The sequence below is a fragment of the Leuciscus leuciscus genome (assembly GCF_965113295.1).
Source record: "Leuciscus leuciscus genome assembly, contig: HAP1_SCAFFOLD_750, whole genome shotgun sequence".
NCBI lineage: Eukaryota > Metazoa > Chordata > Actinopteri > Cypriniformes > Leuciscidae > Leuciscus > Leuciscus leuciscus.
In genome coordinates this window covers 1-23,457 of record NW_028117990.1, presented here as the reverse complement: position 1 = coordinate 23,457, position 23,457 = coordinate 1, and the positions used below count along the sequence as shown (strand labels likewise).

General features: G+C 36.5%; 1 protein-coding gene across 1 annotated transcript; it reads left to right on the top strand.

Moving 5' to 3' along the window:
* The first annotated feature begins 19,425 nt into the window (after positions 1–19,425).
* On the top strand, positions 19,426–22,700 carry LOC309491944 (dimethyladenosine transferase 2, mitochondrial-like). The gene is made up of 5 exons (XM_082190975.1): positions 19,426–19,557; positions 20,029–20,494; positions 20,573–20,664; positions 22,181–22,334; positions 22,477–22,700. Exons 2-5 carry the CDS (start codon positions 20,050–20,052, stop codon positions 22,683–22,685), a joined length of 900 nt encoding a protein of 299 aa, XP_082047101.1. The 5' UTR covers positions 19,426–19,557; positions 20,029–20,049; the 3' UTR covers positions 22,686–22,700.
* The last annotated feature ends 757 nt before the right edge of the window (positions 22,701–23,457 follow it).

The following is a 23,457-nucleotide window of genomic DNA, read 5'->3' as shown; positions in this document are numbered from 1 at the left end:
TCACTGAATTTCACTACAAAGAAGCATGTCCTATTTTTTCCAGATGATTCTTTTCCCTCTAATACAATTGTATCCCTAGCACGCAATGTTTTATTAAAGCATTTTATCTAAGATATAATTATTTTAAATTGTCACCCAAATTATAACACATCGCATTTGTATTATTTGGTACGGCTTTGTATTGCCCTCCTGCCTTGATAATCATATACTTTCACAGCATGGTGCAATAGTTACAAATCTTGTAACCAAAAAAATAAATAAAAAATTACAGGAACAAAACCCAAACAAAAGCATATTCCTTAATGTTTGGCATATTTGGAAGTCCATTGTGTCGTAGAGAAACACTGCGCTCCAGTGGCCAGATGCTCTGACTTCAGATGCAAAAAAAAATGACACTCTCATTCAGAGCTTAGAATCACCCTGCCAACAGTCCTTATGCATCCATTTTATTTTTCATTAACAACAGACAAATATCCTGAGGCGGATCTCTTTAGATCAGGACCAGCAGAGGAACGGAATCACAGCGGTATCTGCAGGGAGTCAAAAATCTGATTATCCCTATACGGCTAATGCCTAATCGGATTTCTGCATGCGGCCGACCACAAGGCAGGGTTTCTTAATTTCAAAAATTGACAATAATTCCACATAAATATGGCATCCTATCATAATCTGCAAATTATCTAACATGAGCGCTTGCAAGGATAAGTTTTCATTTTCCATGTCCACACACAAAACTGTCCTGGAATGAATGACTCTCTGCCTGTTTCCAGTCACACACCGAGAGCTATAACTAGGCAGAAAGATGAGTGTCCGGACCAGAACCAGAAGAGAAAGAGGAGGAGGAGGAGGAAGAAGAGAGAGGCAAACACTAACAGAACAGATACGAGCACTCACTAACCCGGCCAACGGGCCAATTAGAGTGTTTAACCTCAAAGGACACAAACACTCCTCACAGCGACTCAAAGCCTGTCAGACAACATCTCTATACATGACACTTTCTTCACTAGTCTATTCATTAAGGAAGGGGGGGTGAATGGAAGAAAATAAGATCAACAACATTTATTTATTATTATTTAAAAGCATGAATAATACTTAATGGGATAAAAAGCACATTTCTTAAAAAATGTATTGTTATTGATGGTGAATGTTATTGATGTGGCAAACTATATTGACACATTGTTTCTAATTTGCATACCCGCACGTTATACTAGAAGTATTTACTTAATTGATGATGAGAAAGTGCATATTTTTAAAGTCACCATGAAATCAAAAGTGCAATTCTTAATTCTTTTCAGAATATTGAAGTGTTATTTATTTGTTATAAATGATTTAGCCATGCACATATTTTCTTTTTTATTCTGTTATTTATTCACATGCTCTCGTAATCTTTAATCAAAATAACTTCCCCTTCTCTCTTCGCTGCTCTGATGACGCGTTTACTGGCATAAGGGAGGGACTACCTGTCACTCACATGAGACCACCATACGATCAATTCCCCCAAAAATCAAGTCCTACCTTACATTTTCTTCTAATTCAGAAGCCATTTCACTTGTATATATATCACAATAGAGAAGAAAAAACTACTGCACCTTCTCTGTCCTGCAGACACATCTGTACTTATATGTCCACTTAACACAAGTGCACATTCAAATCAAAGTCAAGCATTTGAAATGTTAAATGTCAAATGTTTTTCAGTCCTTGAACAGCATTGCCATTTTGGTATATAGCACAACACTTTATTTGAGCTGCAAGATTCTGGATAACTTGAGAATCACAATTTATTTTTAATTAAAATAAAGATCACAACTCTCCCACGATTCTGAACAGACAACTGTAGGCTAATTTACTAGAGGTTCTAACACAATGATGATTGCTGTTATCATTTTGCATCAATGATAATTGATAATTATCATTTTGCAAAATCAATGATTTTGCATCATCAAAGGCTTTTTTTGGCCAGAGGCGAGAGACTACATCCAGTAGTAGGAGCTCGTTCCGCATGTTTTCAACCCACATAGGGGGTGGGATCTCACGATAAAACGTATTTTCAGTTTTGAGTCAACTAGTAGCCTATTGTTTCATTTCTTCCAATACTGCCCTCTGTAACTGGTAGGCGTGGCTTGGGAGTGGCCTCGTAGGGCAGCGAAGCAAGTGCATTCTGGGAGTTGGTGTCTTTCATCCGCATGAGCCAAAAATACATTATCTGTCTTTTCTCAGTCTAGAAGGCACCAACTTCTAAAATAATTTCACATTTCTACTACATAAATGACAATTTTTTAAATACACATTCATCTTTCCAGCGGTGAAATATCCCTTCAAATTGATACTCTCCACTTTAAAATGAAAATTCTGTCATCATATACTCACCCTCATGTTGTTTCAAACCTGTATGGATTTCTTTCTTCTGCCGAACAGAAAGGAAGATATTTAGAAGAATGTCAGTAACCAGACAGTTTCTGGTCTCATTGACTTCCATAGTAGGAAAAAATATATACTATGGAAGTCAATGAGACCAGAAACTGTCTGGTTACTGACATTCTTCTAAATATCTTCCTTTCTGTTCAGCAGAAGAAAGAAATCCATACAGGATTGAAACAACATGAGGGTGAGTATATGATGACAGAATTTTCATTTAAAGCCAAATCGTTGTCATTTAGGAAAATGGGTGTTTAAATCAAGATCGCAATCTTTTAGCGAGAAGCTCACACACACTACCATTCAGAAGTTTGGGATCAGTAAGATTTTTATTGTCTTTAAAAATACTCTCTTATTTGCTCACCAAGGCTGCATTTGTTTGATATAAAATACAGTAAAATTGTGAAATAGTTTTTTTCATATATTTTTTATTTTAATGTATTTTAAAATGTAATGTATTCCTGTCATGCATTACTCCAATCAGTGTCACATGTTGCTTCAGAAATCATTCTAATATGCTTTGTTATCTATCTATCTATCTATCTATACACACACACACACACACACACACACACACACACACACACACATATATACACTGTATATATATTTATATATTATCTTATAATCTTATACTGACTTCAAACTTTTGAAAGGTACTGTATAGGCTAGATATATAATACTTAATATTTGTATTCTGGTATTCTGAGAGCAGCCTTATATTAGCCAGGGTCTACGGATAAAAGCTTGCAATAAACCGAATCAGAGCTGTCACGGCAAAATAAGAAGAAAAGTGGGGGAAAAGGAGCCAATAGCCACTAATCCTGGAAATGAGAAACCTGCTCAGGCACAACAGGCTGAATAATTATCAGTTCCTCAGAGCTACTGGTGCTACAGCTTACAGCGGGAATTAATTACTCAAGCACTGAAGCAGATACACAACCCTCTTCCCACACACACACATGCTAACTGTGCCAGCAGTGTACCTGTGTAAGATTAGGTCAAGACAGAAAACCTAAACTTCATCTCCTGAAATGCATGACAGGAAAGGATTTTGTCAGTGAGCTACCATGGCTTTTAATTTGATATGGCATTTGATGTGGCATATTTGTAAATTCATAGCACTAATACGAGACTGTGACCTTTCCAGGCAGAAAATCATTAGTATCACCATCATAGTGTATAATCCTATTTGTCACAACACACGACGAGTGGTGTGAATTATTAGGGAAGCCCTTCATTTGTTGTAACCACTGATTAAAAAGGAAATAAATCTTGTAGGCTCTATGACTTCATGGATTCAAAGGAGGCTTTAATTTCTTCACGGTCTGGGGACACAGAGACTAAAATTACAGAGATGCCATTAGACTTGAGGGTTTTCGTCTGTAATTGAGTAAAACCTTAAACAACAAGCAAAGGAAGCTCTCGTCCTGTGATTACTGCCCCGAACAGAACGACGCTGCCTTCTTTAGCTTAGGTAAATCACACTAAAGGAAAGTTTCGTAACTAGATTTTTCATTTCAAAACTCTCTGTAATGATGCTTGCAGGATTTTAGTGGTTGATATGGGAATATCATTATTTTGTGTTTCCAAAATAAAATAAATAATTTCACCCCCTGTGGTGCAAATCAAGCTTTTAATGTTGTTTATATGTATTTGTGTTGTTTTTAATATGATTTAAGACAAGCCATGTGCAAATTCATAAGTCAACACAATTGCTGAGAATTCACTGCAGTCTCAAAATAGTGGTTTGAAATCGCTGGTGTTTCTGACGTCACAAACTACCTTGTAACCAATCACATCAACGTGTGATCGTCAACGAGTGGATCTCTGAGCTGGTGTGAGAGAGTGGAGGCGGGGCTCATTTGCATATTCATAGAAGAGCGTATACTAAATGAGGCAAGGGATAGAGTTACATTCAAGCATATTTTTAATAAGTGACTAGATACGATAGTTTGGGGTGTGAGTGTGTGCAGTTTACATTGTAGAACAAAACTAATAAAGTTTACCACAGGCTTTAGATTACTCCTAAATTGAAAAACCCCATAGGAAAATCTCGAAGTAACCAGCAGCGAATCAGTCTTCCAGGTTCTGACGTCATACCTGCATCACGCTTGAAGCGGTTGACCAATCACAACACAATGGTCAATCAGAGCACACTGCGCTTTTCGGAAGGAGGGGCTTCATAGAGACAGGAACTAAACATTGTTACTGACAGACTGGGAGGAGAGGTGCTGCAACAATGTAAAATATGTGAAAAAACATTGTAGCTTGAATATACATATGTACATGTATTTGTGGATCATAATGTATTTATTTAAATTAAATGTGAATAATAACTCTGGATGTTCAGAGTGGTTTACTTAACAAAATTTGAGATGTAGCGCTAGACTGTAGCAATATACACTCCAAAAGTAAAATATTTATGGAGTTTACAAAAAAAAATTAAATACACATCTAATAAACGTTTCAGTAATGTACGTGTGCAATAGCAGCTATTTCACAGCCCAGTATACAACCCAGATGTCCAAAAACATCTCAAAAAGAGGTTTATTTACCTCATTTAATTATTTAACTTATTTCTTTAACAAAACAAATTATAAGTTAAGTGGAATTGCAATGTGTCTAATATGTGAAAAAATATTAAACTGGTGTGACTATAGTACATTGAGAATAAATTACTACAATAAAAAGGTCAAAGGAAAAAAGCTGTAGCTGAAACGGTCTTCTTGAACCTGTCTCATGCACCATAACCTAGATCCATAAAACAATCTGATGTTTCTGTTTAAACGCTCTGGAATATCACATCCCATAATCTTATAATGAGAAGAGGCTTTCATGCCTCAGCAGGAGAAGTGCGAGTGAGCTTTTCCAGGCAGCCCAAGAAAACCTGGGCAGCATTTGTAGCCAGTGCACTCAAAATCCTTACAGTTAACCCTCTCTTGGCAGGACGTCCAGCATCACTGTCAAACCTCTGCAGCTGATCAAAAATGACCAATTCTTTTTTTTTTATTAATTTATGTACTATATTTTAGTTCAATAATGTTTTTTATTTCATATTTTGTATTTTTAGGGGGCTAAATCATATTTAAGCTGTATTTATAATCCATTTATTCACTTTTTGAGCATTACCTGGCTGAAAATTTTATTTCCAACTTAAACTGTCGTAAATCTTGAATACTTTAGAGCACAGACTTAAGTTTGATCTCTTTTCAAAGACGACACTTGGCAGATTATTGCTGAAGTGAAAAAAAGTTTTAAAAAAGTGAACTAAAATAAAGTGACAGAATTTTACATTTATTGTTATAAAAAATGCACAAATATACCCTTTTCAATTCATGAAATATATATTGATAAAACTGCAAGAAAATCAAAGCCATGAATCTAAACAAGTTTTGATCTTGATATGTCAAAAAATTTGCTTTCAGTAAGATTTTGTTTGGCCGCAGTATCAAAAGTTTTCACTAGATGAAATTTGTCTCCCATTCATTTCCAATGCGGTCATTTATGACCGAGAGAAACAAAAGTGTGACTTTTTTTTTTCAGGGCCATTTAACCGTTTCGAATCATGTCCATTAATTTATTTTTATTTATTTTTTTACATAGCAAGTGCCAACACCTTTACCAAGTTTCTCACTATTCCGATGAAGCAAAAAACAACAACAAAAAAAGAAAAACTAAACAGAATGACAGAAGAGCAGCAGACGTTGAGAATAACCACAGGTTTTATTTTCCTATTGACTTTCAATCCAATCCGAGGTCAAAACGCAAGCAGTGGTGCACTGTAGCGGGAGGACAAGTGTAGGACAATCCAAACATGATGCTCAACGTCACAGGTTTCTTCTATACGAGTAGCATAGTATGATGGATGTTTTCACAAACGCATTTGCTCACGATACAATGAGTAAGTCTTGTTGCCATGGCACTTAGTGCATCATATTGAATTGAGTTCAAAGAGGTGCTGGAAAGTAATCCAACACGTCATTCATGACAAAAGTACAGATCGATGGCATTATCCTGATCTGCCTAAGAGACCAGAGGAGAAGAAGCTGCTCACCAAAAACCTGAAAGTGTGTCAAATGAACACTAGGATTAAAGTCCCTTACAAAAAAAAAAGAAATAAAATTACCATGGCATGTACCACAACAGGGTAATTCTACTCCAGTTCTATTACAGACCCATTTAGACAGGACAGTATAAAGTACAATATACAGTATACAGTACAATTTAGACAGTATATGAATATGGTACACTATCCATCCATCTATCCATCTATCAATCTATCCATCTATCAATCTATCCATCCATCCATCCATTTAAGTGTTTTCTGAATAAATAAAAACTCTAAACAGTATATATTATTAATATTGCCTATATTTAATCATATTTATTGGTTATATTATCTTTATTTTATTTAGTTTTAAAAGTTTTAAACTTAAAAAAAATTTTTTAAGTAAAACATTATAAACGCAACACTTCTGTTTTTGCCCCCATTTTTCATGAGCTGAACTCAAAGATCTAAGCCTTTTCTATGTACACAAAAGGCCTATTTCTCTCAAATATTGTTCACAAATCTGTCTAAATCTGTGTTAGTGAGCACTTCTCCTTTGCCGAGACAATCCATCCACCTCACAGGTGTGGCATATCAAGATGCTGATTAGACAGCATGATTATTGCACAGGTGTGCCTTAGGCTGGCCACAATAAAAGACCACTCTAAAATGTGCCTTAATAATTAAAGCGCTTTCTGAGGGACGATATAACTGTAGCATTAAAAGCAAGACAATCCTATAAAATAATAATCAAATCTCACAGAAATCAAATGCTGGCGAAATACACACACACACACACACACACACACACACACACACACACACACACACACACACACACACACACACACACACACACACACACACACACACACACACACACACACACACACACACACACACACACACACACACACACACACACACACACACACACACACACACACACACACACACACACACACACACACACACACACACACACACACACACACACACACACACACACACACACACACACACACACACACACACACACACGAAAAAATGAAACTTGTTTCTGTGAATTAAACTGGCACCATGCAGCAAGCTGGGCTTTAAACACTCATGTTTGGCTTTCATGTCACGCTTTGTGTTTACAGCACTCTAATCAATCTTACATTTAGATTGAAGCAGCTACTCACATGTTTCACGGCTGGCGTTTCATCAAATAGGCCTGTCTGTTATGGCTAATGCATCAATAAATTATGCATTCATGAATTTATAGAAAGATCTACACCGCAGAAATGCTGCACATGCACAAAACTTTAGATTGTTTGCCTTCTAATTCCGTAACAAATGATTCAAGAACAGATGTTTCCTGACAAAACTGCACAGAACAAACCAGTGAAGTTAATATGCTGCGACGGAGCCGCTGGTTCACAGATAGTTTACAGGAAGAGAGGTCTGAAAACGAGGAGCGTCGCTCCGTGAGAACAGATGGCGGATTTAAAGAACAGGCACAGACGGAAAGCATCAAAGCAACTGGTGACCAGTGACCTGCACTGCAAAAATGGCTCCATTCTGCTTTACAGGCACATTTTCAGTAAAGTCACATGTGAAAGACATCTGAAATGGAACCAACTATTTTGATAGCCACATATTAGCAAGGCATCAAAGAGCACAGGAAGGTGCGATAAGACAGAACCATTTCACTGATAACACATGAAGAGCCTTTGAAAAAAGCCTAGCTACGAATTTCCTCACGATTTAGGTGTGCATACGACTTCATGCAAACCCATAATCCATATCATTAAAGACCTAAAATCCATAGACACCTATTCTGTACAGACCCAACATTCATAATTATCCCATAACACACCTCTAGTCATCCTCTATCATAAAAGGAGGCTGTAATGGTTTGTTTATTTGCTGGACACATGCTGGGACGGGGAGGAACACATTAACCAACTCCTTAATGTTTCCACCCACAGTCATTTGTGCTCATTAGAAATAAACAGACATTCAAGAGAGGCGAGTATAGCAATTACCCTCATCTTTGATGTTGCCCTAATTCATTTTAAAATGCCCCTCTTGGTTTCTCAAATAAATAAACCCAAGTGATTTGTTTTTGAAGCAAGCGGCTCTCTACGATTCCCCCTCTTTGCTCCCAGCAAAGAAATGTTGTTGTTTTTTAAACTGTATGACATCATATTCTGTATGTGTTGGCTATTGTAGATAAGACATCTCACAACAGAGCTGAATTGTTTTTATATATATACTGTATAATACAATTTTATCATATTTATATTTCATTATTTTTTATAATTGTATATATATATATATATATATATATATATATATATATATATATATATATATATATATATATATATATATACACACACACATACACTTTATAAAGCTGTTAAAATTGTTAACATGCAAACAGATTCATTTTTTATTCTGAAATGCATTTTTATGCCCTCTGGTGCTTAAAAATGCTTTAAAATGAATATGATTTCAGCATGACTCCTGGCTACTGTAATTGAAAATGAGTGGTTCAATAGGGAAGCAGTCATGCATTACACACTGTTTACTTTGCCTTCAACCAAGGTCAAGATATATTGCATTTCATCACCAGGGTGTAATTGTCTCAACATGCCGTTGAAGGATATGACACATGCTGCAAGAGTGACAGTGGAAAATAGGCTTTAATTATTTTGCACTGAAATCCCATTACAAATCATGCACAAGTCTTTACTAAAGCAATGCATCTTATGGTCTCTGAATTATTCCTGAGAAATCTAATTCATCTTACATAGCAGGTACACCATATTAACCTATGCGGTACGATATTCATCTTAATGCATATGACTTAATGCATAAGCTTATGCTGTATCGCGGACCTCATTACTCCTAAATTAAGCCCAAGAGAGCAAGTCTACAGCATCTGTTGCATTGCTATCAGTAGAATAGCATAAAACAGCAGTTTCATCTATCATGGTTAGGGACAGAAAATGCTTTGACACAACATCAATGTCATGCATCTGAAGGATTCTCAAGACAAGAGTCAGGGGTATGACTAATATTGATTCATATTTAGCCCATTCATGTCATTAACAATTAAAACATGCATCAACCTTGCTAGAGCCATGGCTTAGTAGTCAGCAGCACATGTACATAATGAGCCCCGGGTGCTCATGCGGGTGATACGAGTTATAATCAGGCTCATTACATTTCACCTTCCAATTCTCATAAATATAATATTCGTAAATACACTGCCCGGACAACACAAATGTCACATTTTTGGATTTAAATAGGCAACTGCTTAAGAGTCTATGATTGGATTATTATTGCAGTGATTATTATGTTTCTAGCATGTTACAGTCTATGTTTGGCAACAGTTCTTCTAACCCTAATTGATGGAGTGTGCAGCTTTTCATTTCTTGAAAAACCATGTAGGAAGACACATCATGGTCATATTTTCAGGATGACAATGTCAAGGTGAATGAAGAATCATTTTCACACATGAATTGGCACCTCTGAGTCCAGACCTTAAATTCATTGAGAGTCTTTGGGATGTGCTGGAGGAGACTTTACAGAGTGCTGGACTCTTGCATTCTCAATACAAGATCTTGACCAAAAAATGAAGGATGGAAATAACATCACAACATTTATTTCCATCAAGAGGTGTATCAGTTTGCATCAAATGAAAAGCTACACACTCCATCAGATGGGTTTAGAAGAACTGTTGCCAAACATATAACAAACCTAAGAATCACTGCAATAATGATCCAATAATAGACTCATAAGCATTTGCCTATTTAAATCCAATTTTTTTCTTTTCTTTTTGGCCGGGCAGTGTACGTTCACATAATGTTAAAGATTTCTATTTCAAATAAATGCTTTTTGCTGAACTTCATCAAAGAATCCTAAAAAGAAAAAGTATAATGGTTTAAAATATTAAGTTTTCAAAAAAGGTTATCAACTTTGATAATAAGAACCATTGTTCATAATTGAGCACCAATAATAATTCCTAATAATTGAGCAGCAAATCAGCATATTAGAATGATTTCTGAAGGATCATGTGACACTGAAGACGGGAGTATAAATAAGCAATTAAAAAAAAGTAATTATTTTCACTATCTAAAACAGCCGATGATCAATGCCGATTATATCCTGTCAATCAACAGGGGGCAGAAAAACGTGTCAGACTGCAACTAACACTGTGTAAAACAATTTTTTTTATGCTTAAATGTGACGTGACAGATCGCTGTAGTGCCTCAGTTCAAGCAGCAACACGGAGCGCAGTCTTTTCTTCCACTTTAATACAAGTTATAGCATGAAAAAACATGCAAGAACATCAGAAGGTAGGCCTATGTTGAAAAATACAGAAAAACTTTCAAAATGAATGATGTTTCATGTAATCGCTCAATTAGTGTTTCAACCGCAGAAAGATGTCAATAAAACAGCTTGTGAACAACCTTGCATCAAGAAAGTTATCCAATATTCATAGTTCGTAAGTAAAAAAAAAAAAAAACGCTTGTCAGGATTATGTTTTGTCTATGTGCCAGTTTGTTCCCTGGGTTAATGATTCCGTTCACCTGTTGCTCTATTAATTAACTCATTAGCTCCTCTGTTTATTTAAGTCCTGTGTTCATTCAGTTCTTTGTTGGATGTGTGTTGGATTTTATGAGCTTATTTACTGTTTAAATAAATTTGTCATGAAGACAAGTGTTTATGAAATATACTTATGTGCAACATTAAGTACAAACATTTCCAGTTTGTATTTGAGTGTATTGTAGGCCTATCTGAAAATAAATGGCAGTTGAAATAGGTTGATCTCTGTTAATGTTAACCTCTAATATCATAGCAATGTTCCAAATTATACGGTTTCCTGTAGTTTACAGCATTATTTGGGAGAGGATTTTTTTTCCCTAAAGAAAAGCAAACTATATTGGTATCGTCGTGGCCGCATTACCACCTCCAGTGTGCATTATTTTTCTAATAATTCAAGCAATTATTCCGCTTATCCTACGGTTACCACACCCCACGACATTGTTCAGAGATGATGTATTTCAAGATGTTTGACAGGTTTTTTTCTTACGCATATAATCCCAAACCTCCGTTGCTAATTCCAAAACATAATTTAGCTTTTTAAGTTGCCAAACTATTTTACTGATAAAATCGTCAGAGTATGACAGCACGTGTGTGTCCGTACTGTATGTGTGTGTGTGTGTGTGTGTGTGTGTGTGTTTGAGTGTGAGAGAGAGCGCGACCAAGAGAGATGTGCTTTTCTATAATAACTAATACATGCATAATACATAATAAAACGTAATTTTGGACAAAAACTTGTAAATAATTTTTCGTTTTTATCCTATTGTCTACTATATCTATTTCAAGCAAAAAGACAATAGGATAAAAACGACAAATTATCAGTGTCGTTGTGGGTTTTGGTTATTTTGCTGTTGTAATCTGTAAGGACCTTTGAAATAACTGAAATTATTTTGCGAAGTGATATGGAACTGTAATGCGGTCAAGACCTGCCTGGAACTACTTTGACAGTGCGTTTCCCTGGAAATAATTGCACACCTTAACGTTCGAACTTCGAAGTATGATTAGTTTATCCTAGGTATGTAAACAACTCTCTAGGGTCAGACATAACTTAATTGTGACCCTGGATCACAAAAGCAGTCACAAGTAGCACGGGTATATGTGTGGCAATAGCCAACAATACATTGCAGAGGTGTGGACTCGAGTCATGTGACTTGGACTCGAGTCATGAATTTGATTACTTCAGACTCGACTCGACAAAATGTACAAAGACTTGCAACTCGACTTGGACTTTAACATCAATGACTCGTGACTTAACTTGGACTTGCGCCTTTTGACTCGAGAAGACTTGCTACTTCCCATGAAAACTGGGGAAAAAATTTTCACACGGCCGCGCCGCTCTCAGTTTATCTGCATCTGTGGAAAAAATGTGCACCACCTGTATGCATGCAGAGAGCACGCGCGCTGCCTGCACGACATCCAATCACAGTAGTCCCACGTTGTTTTGATTCGACAGCATCTAAGCAGGCACATTGCAAGACAACCATGAATGAAGCGCAACAAGCAACAACGCATGCTACGAATTTGAACGAATGCTAAGCACCTTATCGGATGTACCGTAACTTACTAGCTGACACAGCTGCCAACTCTCACGCATTCACCGTGAGACACACGCAATTGACACTTTTCACACGCTCTCACGCACAGAAAAATCGCGAGGCAAAGAGGACACGGAGATCGACAGACTAGACAGAGCAGGTTACTTATGATATAAAAAAAATCTCAGCTCTCAGATTCTGTCAATTTTATTATGAAATTCAGACAATAAATACCGTTTTGGCGCTTGTAAATGTGACACGACAGATCCCTAGCGGCACGTGAACCGATCATCTCTAGCTGATAACAGTTAGTAAATAACGTTAAACACGAATGAACACTGTTGAAAGATACAGTACAACTTACCGAAATGTATATTCCTCATTCATAATATCGACCCATCAATCAAAGGGGTCAATAAAACAGTTGGAGAACAATTATGTCACATAACATTTACCTCAGGAAAGCCATTTAATGACCATAATAGGCTATTGCACGTTAGTTGGCTAGAAAAAAAGAGCTATAGAGAGTATTTTGCTAAATATGTGTACTATATTGCATGTTTATTATATTTTTACTTATATCATTAAATAAAGTTGTAATATAAAAAATATTTTTAACCTTAAATAATCCTGCCAGCTGATAGGGCTCTCTGTATGTTTACAGCATTAGGTGAGTTGTTTTTTTCTTGAGAAAAATTAATGCCTATATTGTGTAGCCTACCTAATATTTATCCAAATGAGTCAATATTAAATCAAATCACAATAATTGAATTGAACTAAAATAATAAAAAAGCGTAGCTTACAAGAAATTGAACCATGTAAACATTGTAGCATGTTGTCACTAAACCTAATAAAATTCAGTTTAGTTACTAAAATGTTTTGACAATCACAATACACTTATTGTGATGCAAAAATTACATCACAATTATTAATAATTGCATCACAATTGCACCCCCCCCTCCCCCCTGTTTTTTATTTATTTTATGTATATAATTTTCTGTTTTTTACTGTATTTGATTAATGTCATTGTATAAAAAGAGGTTTAAATAAATACAAATCTTACAGACATACATGATTTGTATACATTTTATTTCTGTGGTAAGAGGACTTGAAATGACTCGAAACTAAAATGGTAGGACTTTGGACTCGACTTGAGACTTGTTGGCTTTGACTTTTGACTCGACTCGGGACTTGCCTCATCTTTGACTCGACTTGACTTGGGACTCGAGGGCAAAGACTTGAGACTTACTTGTGACTTGCATAACAATGACTTTGTCCCACCTCTGATACATTGTATGGGTCAAAGTGATCGATTTTTCTTTTATGTCAAAAATCATTAGGACATTAAGTACAGATCATGTTCCATGAAGATATTTTGTAAATTCACTACCATATAAAACATTTATTTTTGTGAGTGAATGCAGCACAATCGCGAACATAAATGGGCAACTTTAAAGGCGATTTTCTCAATGTTTTTTGTTTTTTTGTTTGTTTTTTTGCACCCTCAGATTCCAGATTTTCAAATAGTTGTATCTCGGCCAAATATTGTCCTATCCTTACAAAACCATACATCAATGGAAATCGTGTGGTCCCGGGTCACATTTACTTCACCAAAAACAACAGCAGCCCATGTTCAAAGTCCAGCAACATCAGAGAAATATTTAATCAAATAAAAGCAGCCTTGGTGAGCATAAGAGGAAAAACTTTTCACCACTAGTTTATGTGTGCATATATAAAAATGAAATATATATTGTATATATTGAAATATAAGGTATATATTGAAATATCATAGTATTTCGATACTATCATCTATAAAGAGTTACAGCAAGAGCTCATTTCTGAACACTGTAAAATAAATTCTTTGAGCTCTGTGACAGCACAAGCATCTTTCAGCTTATTCAGTCCTGCACTGAGGGAGCATTACAATACCGAGCTCTTCTGAGCGGATTATTAACGTTCTGTTTCCATGGCGTTTCTTTTCATCCACAGTGTTCTCCTGGGTGAGTCCATGCAGACGGCTCTCTATAGATGAGCCAGGTTATCAGCAGGACTGAAGCACTAATCCCCGGCCAGAAATGACTGTCTTCTGAGCCTGTTTGTCTTCCTTTCTCCCTCCCTCTCAAGTGGAAAGATCCACTCCACAAGGTCACGCTCAGAAAAGCATTGAGCAGGAGTCAGGAAAATGACATACCTGAAATATGATGAACGGCCCCAACCAGCCAAACGGCAAAAAAACAGATGGCAATTAATACCTCAACAGGGAATAGATGAATAAACGAGAGCAGAAGGAGGGAGAGAACCAGAAAAAGAGCGAGAATGGATACCTTAGGGTGTTTACTCCAGAACACGACACTAAAAACAAGTGCATGCCACGGGAGAATTATCATAACCTCATTTAAAAATAAATTAATAAATAAAGTAGGCCTGCTTAAATTACCTGCGAGAAATATTTGATGTTCTGTGACAGACTCTTTGGAGTCAAACCGACACAGAAATGTCAACAAATGACGGCTCTATCACAAACAGACATTTCATCTTTCAGACCTGAGGTGATGACATACACTTCTGTAAATAAATACAATATTTATCCAATCTTTTACTTAACATATAAGTGTATAAAATACATCCAAGTGTATTTATAACAAAGTTATTAATGAAATCATTGTGAATTGTCATATTAAAAAGTACTAAACTGTGTGATAAAGGTATGTTGTGCTGTTTAATATAATTATAAATTAATATAATATAATTAATATAATATAATATAATAATTAGGGCTGTCAAAAGATTAATCGCATCCAAAATAAAAGTTTGTGTTTACATAATATATGTGTGTGTACTGTGTATAATTATTTTGTATATATAAATACACACACATGCATGTATATATTTAAGAAATATTTGCATACATATACTGTATATATTTATATATAATTTATATTATATATAAATATAATTTTTTATATATAAATTACACATTTTTCTTAAATATATACAAGCATGTGTGTGTATTTATATATACAAATTTAATTATACACAGTACACACACATATATTAATTAAACACAAACTTTTATTTTGGATGCGATTAATCGCGATTAATCTTTTGACAGCCCTAATAATAATTAATTAATATTTTTTCTGATACACGTGAAATTGAGAAGAGAACCATTGTTTAATGACTCTACATGCACCCTGATAATGCGATTATAATGAGATTTAGGCAATATTGCAATTAAACTTTACCCCATGTAATACCCCACAATACTTCGAATCAAATTGATGCGATTAAGCTCATAATCATAGGAAATTAAGTGTCATATACTGATTTAATCGCAACAAACAGGCATATAAACACTATAATCGCATCTATTCCACTCTAACCACAGAGCGCATTTCATATATGAATGATATTGTCTAGATTAGCAAACGTAGCGATAAAGAAGGCCTCACATTTTTAGGGTCCTGAAGAAACTGAGGCTGCATCCGAAATCGCATACTACCCTACTATATAGTAGGTGAAAAACAGTATGTGACAAATGAAGTATATGTCCGAATTCACAGTACTCATAAAAGAGTGAGCAAAAAGTACTCGGATGACCTACTTCTTCAGGCGAGATTCTGGGCCTTTCTACCCACACTTGCGATCTTGGCCACTTGAGAGTGTGTGCATGCGACAGGAAGTAAGTGTGCAAGACTGTCCCATGTCTAAAAAATGCCAAAACGCAGTACCCTGAACGCACACTAAACACACACTATCTTGAATACCGCATCAGAGCGGTATTCAAAGCTATCCATATCCCATCATGAATAAAGTTCGGGAAACCGCGTGCCCCGAAATCACGAGATAGTGAGGAAAACGTTCCACTGTAAGTTAAATTAATTCGATATTACATGTAATTTGGTAGTACAGCAATTTGTTAAAAGTGTCATTTTATTGGTGCAAAGATGAGTAGGCTATGTGTATTTTGTACAACATTTGCAACTGCTTTTTATCACTTAATAAGAAGCACCACAATTTTAAATGGTGTCTTCTGTTACTTAGGGACTGACCAGACATTTAGAAGTTCATTTTAAAATGCTAATTATTGAAAATCTAAATAAAGCTCTGTAAACACTTGTGTCTCAACGGGTAATCAAAAGTTCTATACACACTTGCAGTCTTCACGTCTACTTGAACACTTGGGCCGAATACAGGAAATACGTCATGCAAGTAGACAAGTCAAGTGCAAAGACTGCAAGTGTGGGTATTTGGAAAGGCCCTCTGAAGTGTGCATATGATGGCCACTTTACTTTCCCATGATACCACATTTTCACTCATATACAGAAAAAATATCAACATTTAGGCACTCTCTGCTGAGGTCTACTGATTTTCTCGACACACACACACCATCCATGAGCATTTGTCGGCATTGAGAGTTTTATAGATTGATTCTAATAAAGTGTCAGAGATGATCAGGCATGTAGAGCTGGTGTGAATTAAATCCCAGCACATCTGCTAGAAATCTCATTACAGCATCATCCTACACACTCTTTCTCCTCGGCGAGGGGAAAATTACTGAAAATGAAAATACAGTACGTGTCTAAAATGAATTGCAATGATGACAACAAACAAGCCTAGACCGCTGGATCACAAGAAGAAACCTTCAACAAAATGACTTCTGACAGTGATATTTGGGAAGGTGATGAAAACTCTCTCAACAGCTGCTCTCTCCAGAACAAACTTCTGTTTTTCTGATGCACAACATAGAAAAGCGAGGCTTATATAATTTGAATTCAGTGTGTATTTGGAGCAGATTAATGCTTAGCTGTTCTGTTGGTGCAACTTGAGTAAACTGGTAAATTAGTTCTGACTCAGTGGTAATTGGTTTCTGTGAACTTCACTGATCATATATCCGTTCTCTAGGCCATGTTACACAATACAGATGCAGTGCACTCATCTATGTCACCTAAAAAAAGAGATAAAGAAGCTATGTTCCGAATATAATACTTGTGTGAAGTGTAAACTAAATAGCACTAAAATTAAACAGTTTGTTTTAAACAAAGTGTGAAACAGTTTGCATTATGCAATAACAAAAATTCAAAATCCATAATTTTGCTTCAAATCTTATAACACAAACTCTTGATATTCTAAAAAATAATGAGTCAAAACCATAAAAACTTGGGGCCAATTCTCACTATTAACCACGACTTTTGCCTCAGTAAACTCCTCATTACTGCTTATTAATAGTTAGTAAGGTAGTTGTTGAGTTTAGGTATTGGTTAAGGGATGTAGAATATGGTCATGCAGAATAAGGCATTAATATGTGCTTTATACGTACTAATAAACAGCCAATATCCTAGTAATATGCATGCTAATAAGCAACCAGTTAATGGTGAGAACTGGGCCCTAAACTAAAGTGTTATCAATAATACTCAAAATTGTTCAAATATTTGTTATTTAAAATTAATTTATGTATTATCTCCGGATATGAATTCTGCATCATCAAAATGAAAAGGAAGTTCAAATCAAGCAGATTATTAGATGTATATTCTATGCATACAGAAAATAGTACAGTATATTCTATATACTGCAGGGAAATAGAAGGACATTCTGAACATAGTAACTGTAAACTTCACACTGTCACAGCTGTAAAAAATAAATAAATAAACTATCCTCAAAATCAGCATAAAACATTATATATTGAAAAACTGCCCAAACTAGTATTTAAATAATAATAAATAAATAAAAATTCACTGCGAAAACGAATTTATCCACTGAATACGCAGTGAAAATCAACTGATCCTGCCAATTAATCGAGAGTCGAAATTTGCTAAAATTGCCGTCGCCAAAAGTAAACTTTGTGCATATTAGCTAGGGCTATTTTTCTTATCCAAAGGGGGGACTTTAGATAGTCTTTATGCTATATATTATTTAATCCTAGGTATGTAAACAGCGTCATTTCGCACTTATTTAGTTGACCAACAAAAAACAACAGTCCATCATGTAAATTAATTAAAGGTGCAGCAACATCAGAGAAAGAGCAGCAGCGCCTCCTGGAGGTCAAACTCAGCAATGTCATGCATTACAATTATATTGCCATTTTGCAAACTCTTTATTTCATATTCACGAAAACATTATCATATAGCAGAAGAGGAGCATAAAGACCGACTGTTGCTAAAAGCATTTTACCCTTACAAAATGATGCTATACCATGGTACTTTGGAACATACTATGGTACTGAAGAGCGTGCACTGTGGTATTTACATACATGGTACTCCAAAATAATGTTATGGCATCGCGTACCATGTCTAAAAAATACAGAAAACACATGTTCGAAAAATTGTGTTCTTACCTCTTGAGACAACTTTGGCAGGTGGTTTTCAAGAAATCCTTGGCTATGCAGAATGCAAACGGCTCGCATGAATGGATCACTTCACCGGGTTTGATTCCACGGAGAGCACGCAAACCATTTCCTTTACCATCACTGACAAACCGCTCTATATTCACATCCATCATAACAATATCACCCACACTGAGCGTCCATGTGTCTACATACAGTACATACACATTATGAAAGCCCTGTTTGTATTCATGACAGTCAACTTGACACGGCACTGCGCAGGTTATTAAACAATCTGAAACTCAAAAAAATTATTTCACTACAAAACAGATATTTTCATTATCATGTCTATATGTGTTTTAAAAAGTTTATATTGAGACGAATGCTTACTGCAGTGCACATACAAAAAAAAAAAGTTTAACAAATTTCAGAATGCGCAAATCTGACGCACTCCTGATCAGCATAATGTGTTGGGACGTCGCGGCGATATGACGTACGTAGTGCGCCTCGCCAATAGGATTGCGAAACCATCGGGTCAACAGCACGCGGGGCTCAATGTCACGGACGCGCGTGTTGCGCAGCTTGAATGCGATTCATTAATGTAGATCCTGTGGACAAGAACCGCATCACTTGAGGTCAGTTTGGGTTAAAATTGTCTTAAAATCTATAACCAACAATCTGCATGTGCAAGAGAGACAGATAGTTAACGAGGACGTTTGGTGCAAAAGCGTAATGTAATGGTCATGTAACATATGTCAGTGCCATTGTGTTTTGTCTCAAGATGCACACCAGTATTGTTTTTTCTAAGGCATGTTTATAAAAGCTACTTAAATATCTTTATTGAACTCAGCCTAATCAGTCTATTCAGATAAAGCCAATGTTAAATGGCTATCTTTATAATTTATATCAAGTTTTCTTCACACACATATTTGAACACTGAAAATATCAGGGTTTATTTTTTAAATAACATTTGTTACCGTTAATAGTACTGTGTTTTAGCCCAATACAGTAAAATGTCATGAATGCAGTAAGTACAGAAAAGTAATAGTTACATAAAACTGTTCAGGTTTGGATTTGAAATTGTACTGTATGTTATATGATTTTAGGCTTCAGGCTTGTTGGTCATCATGGCGGCGTGTGGAGGATGTAGGTTCTTTGTCCTGACTTTAAGAACTCTCAGTGGAACATCAAGATCTGCATCTCCCTGTGCTTTGCCTTTGACTAAACACAGTACTTTGTCCACATCTGCGAGAACTTGCTCTCCAGACTCATTCCCCTCCGGCTCAAGGAAGACCCCGGCTCAGGTGGGCAAACCAGAGCTCATTACTCCATCCTCAGGAGGCGTTCAGAGGAACCTCTCCGCTGTCGCCGTGCCTCTGCAGGGGCAGTTTCGCCCCCTCTGCCGGTACGACCCGTTAGATTTGGGCGATGTGGATGAGAACACGCAGAAAGCCCTAGCCTGTAAACACCTGAAACGGTTCATCGTAGACCCATCCCTCGCGAGAATCGTGACCGACCACCTGGCCGGAGATATTGAGGACGGGAAAGCTGTTATATTTGAGTGTAACCCAGGTGTGTGTCTGTCAACTGTTAATTGAATGGCATCAGTATTTGTAGATGTATTCATGTGGGGTTTGTCTCCGTCCGCAGGTCCTGGCGTATTGACACGTGCTTTGCTGAACCGTGGGGCTCAAAGAGTGGTTGCGTTGGAAAGTGAAGCAAACTTCCTTCCTGAGCTGCAGGTAGACATCTGAAATGATCTTAACTCACTCTACTCACTGTCAGATTTTACTGGAGCCATTTCCTAATAAATAACATGGGGTGGGCTATATAGCAGAAATATCATATCACGATTGTTTCATGCAGGATCACGACGATCCACGATTGTATCACAAAGTCTTTTTCACGTGGCTTTTTAAGGCTTTTTTTGCAAGTTACTGAGCAGTACTGCTAAACTGATTTCCCTATTTAAAATAAAAAAAAATACCTTACAAGGTAACAAAACATAAAAGAAAAAAGAATGACAGACCATTTAGGGCAAAGTTGTGGTGAGTGATATGACCAAAATGTATGTTATGTTTTTTTTTTGTTTTTTTTTTAAAGCATTGTTAAAAAGGCTTATTTTCCAAGTCAGCGAGTTAGGGAGTAATACAAGTATATATAAAATGTACACTACTGTTCAAAAGTATCACACTGTGGCTGCATTTAAATGATCAAAAATACAGAAAAAACAAAACAAACTTAAAACGAAATATTATTATAATTTAAAAGGAAAATTATTCCTGTGATGCAAAGTTGAATTTTCAGCTTTTCACTTTATTTTATTACTTGGTTATTAAAATATACAAACCATAGGCCAAATATTATGTAAGAAAGATACAAATGGAATTAAATGATTTACATTTTTCAGGGATAGTAGGTCTGTTTAACAGCAGCATTCAAGAAAGAAATTGAATAATCAAATACAAAAAAAAACTGCATATTCTTCACTGAATTAATTAAACATGCATCAATTCTTATTAAAGCTACAAAAGTTATTCTGTCAAGAGTAGTGAGTTTTTTCTATTTCTTTTGTGGTTTGATTCATATTAACAACAATAGCAGGTATATTAAGCTGCTGTCACTTTAAGGGTACGTTTACATGACGGCAATGTACTAAAAATGGAAACGTTTTTTCCTTCGTATTTTTTGCGTACAGACGTCACCATTGTCAAAATGATCCCCGTTCACACAGATCTGCGAAAGCGATTAAAATCGCTGTATTTTGCTGCCAGGCCTGTAGTTGGCGATGTCACTTTGTAAATAAACATCCGCCTATAGACTGAATATGTAATACGCGTGCGCATGATGTTGCCGTTTTCAATTTTTTGTAGTTTACACATGGAGACAATGATGGTATAATTTTTCTAAACTAGCACATTGAAATCCGGTATCAAGAGTTAGCTTTTTCAGGCCCCCAAAACACCATTGTCGTTTAAATAAATGGCTAAAACGCGTAGAGTTTTACGTGTTTATTTGAAAATGTATACGGACACATCTGATTTTCTCCCAACTGTTTACCTTCGCTTAATGATGAAGAACATCAATGACACGCTAGTGTAACCGCGATCGAGATAATAAAAAACAGCCATAGAACTGCAACTGATAGAATGTGTGCCGTAGCACGATACCGTAAAGCCAGATCGTGGAGACATTTTAATTGTTCATAGTCTAATATCTTTATATTACACACCCCTAAAATAACCCTTGGTCTTAAAGGACCTGGAGAGCAAACTGGAAGGGCAGCTGGATGTGGTTCATTGTGACTTCTTCAAGCTGGATCCCATCGGCCAAGGCAGCATGAAACCACCAGCCATGTACTCGGAGAAGCTCTTCTCTGACCTAGCCATCTCTGAGGTACCTTGGTCAGCAGGTTAGTGTCCCAAACATTCAGATTAATGTGAAAGTAAAGAAAGACACCAATAGCACAAGGATGAGTAAACAATCCTTTTTAAGCAAGGCATAAATATGTGGTTTGGATCAATGCTTTTTCTGTCTTTCCATTTCTGAAACAGATGTCCCGGTGAAGGTTGTGGGGATCTTCTCACACAGGAATGAGAAGAGCATACTGTGGAAGCTGATCTACAACCTGTTTGAGCGCCGTTCTATTTTCCGTTACGGACGTGTGGAGTTGATCATGTTCATCAGCAAGAATGAATACATGGTGAGTTCACGTACAAAGTTTAAAGGGTTAGTTCAACCAAAAATGAAAACTCTGTCATAGTGTTGCACGGTGTACCGATACTTCAAAAGTATCGCGATACTCGGAAATTAAAAACGTCACGATACCTAAATTTATCAGTATCGATACGATACGCCTCCCATATGGACGTCTGTTTTTTTCCTGACGCACGCAGCAAAGAACCTGCCGCTGTCAGTGTCATGTGACAAAACACTACAGCGAGATGGCTGCATGTGCGAGCACAAGTGGTCCACGACTCGTAGAAATAGATGACGCGAGGAGTGACATATGGAAGTACGTTGCCTACCTTTCTCTGTTGCACGGTGCACCGATACTTCAAAAGTAAATCGGAAATGAAAAACGTCACGATTCCTTAATTTATTAGTATCGATACTTCTAAGAAAGACCGCCTTCCAGATTTGTAATGCCGGCGACACACTGTCTGTGTGTCGTGTCCGTTTTTATTTCGGCTCCCATGTTAACTGCCTGCGTGACACACGCGTCTGGGCGCAGCTCGAGACGCGCGGAAAACGTGTGCATGCTAGAAATAGAACCGACGCCTATTTTTCACGCGACACGCAAGCGTGTTGGAAGCGTTTCCAGGCAAAATAGAATAGGAAAAGATGTTTCTATGTCATTTTGACACGAATACATATTAATAAATGACATTTTGATGTTTGAAAGTTTTGACATAAATACAATATAAATGTATTCTGTAGCCTATTTTGCCGTCAACACTGCCGACGTTGTCTTTGCTGCTATTGCTATATATTTATGTTTAACATGAAGTATAGGCCTTCCACAACTCTCTCCC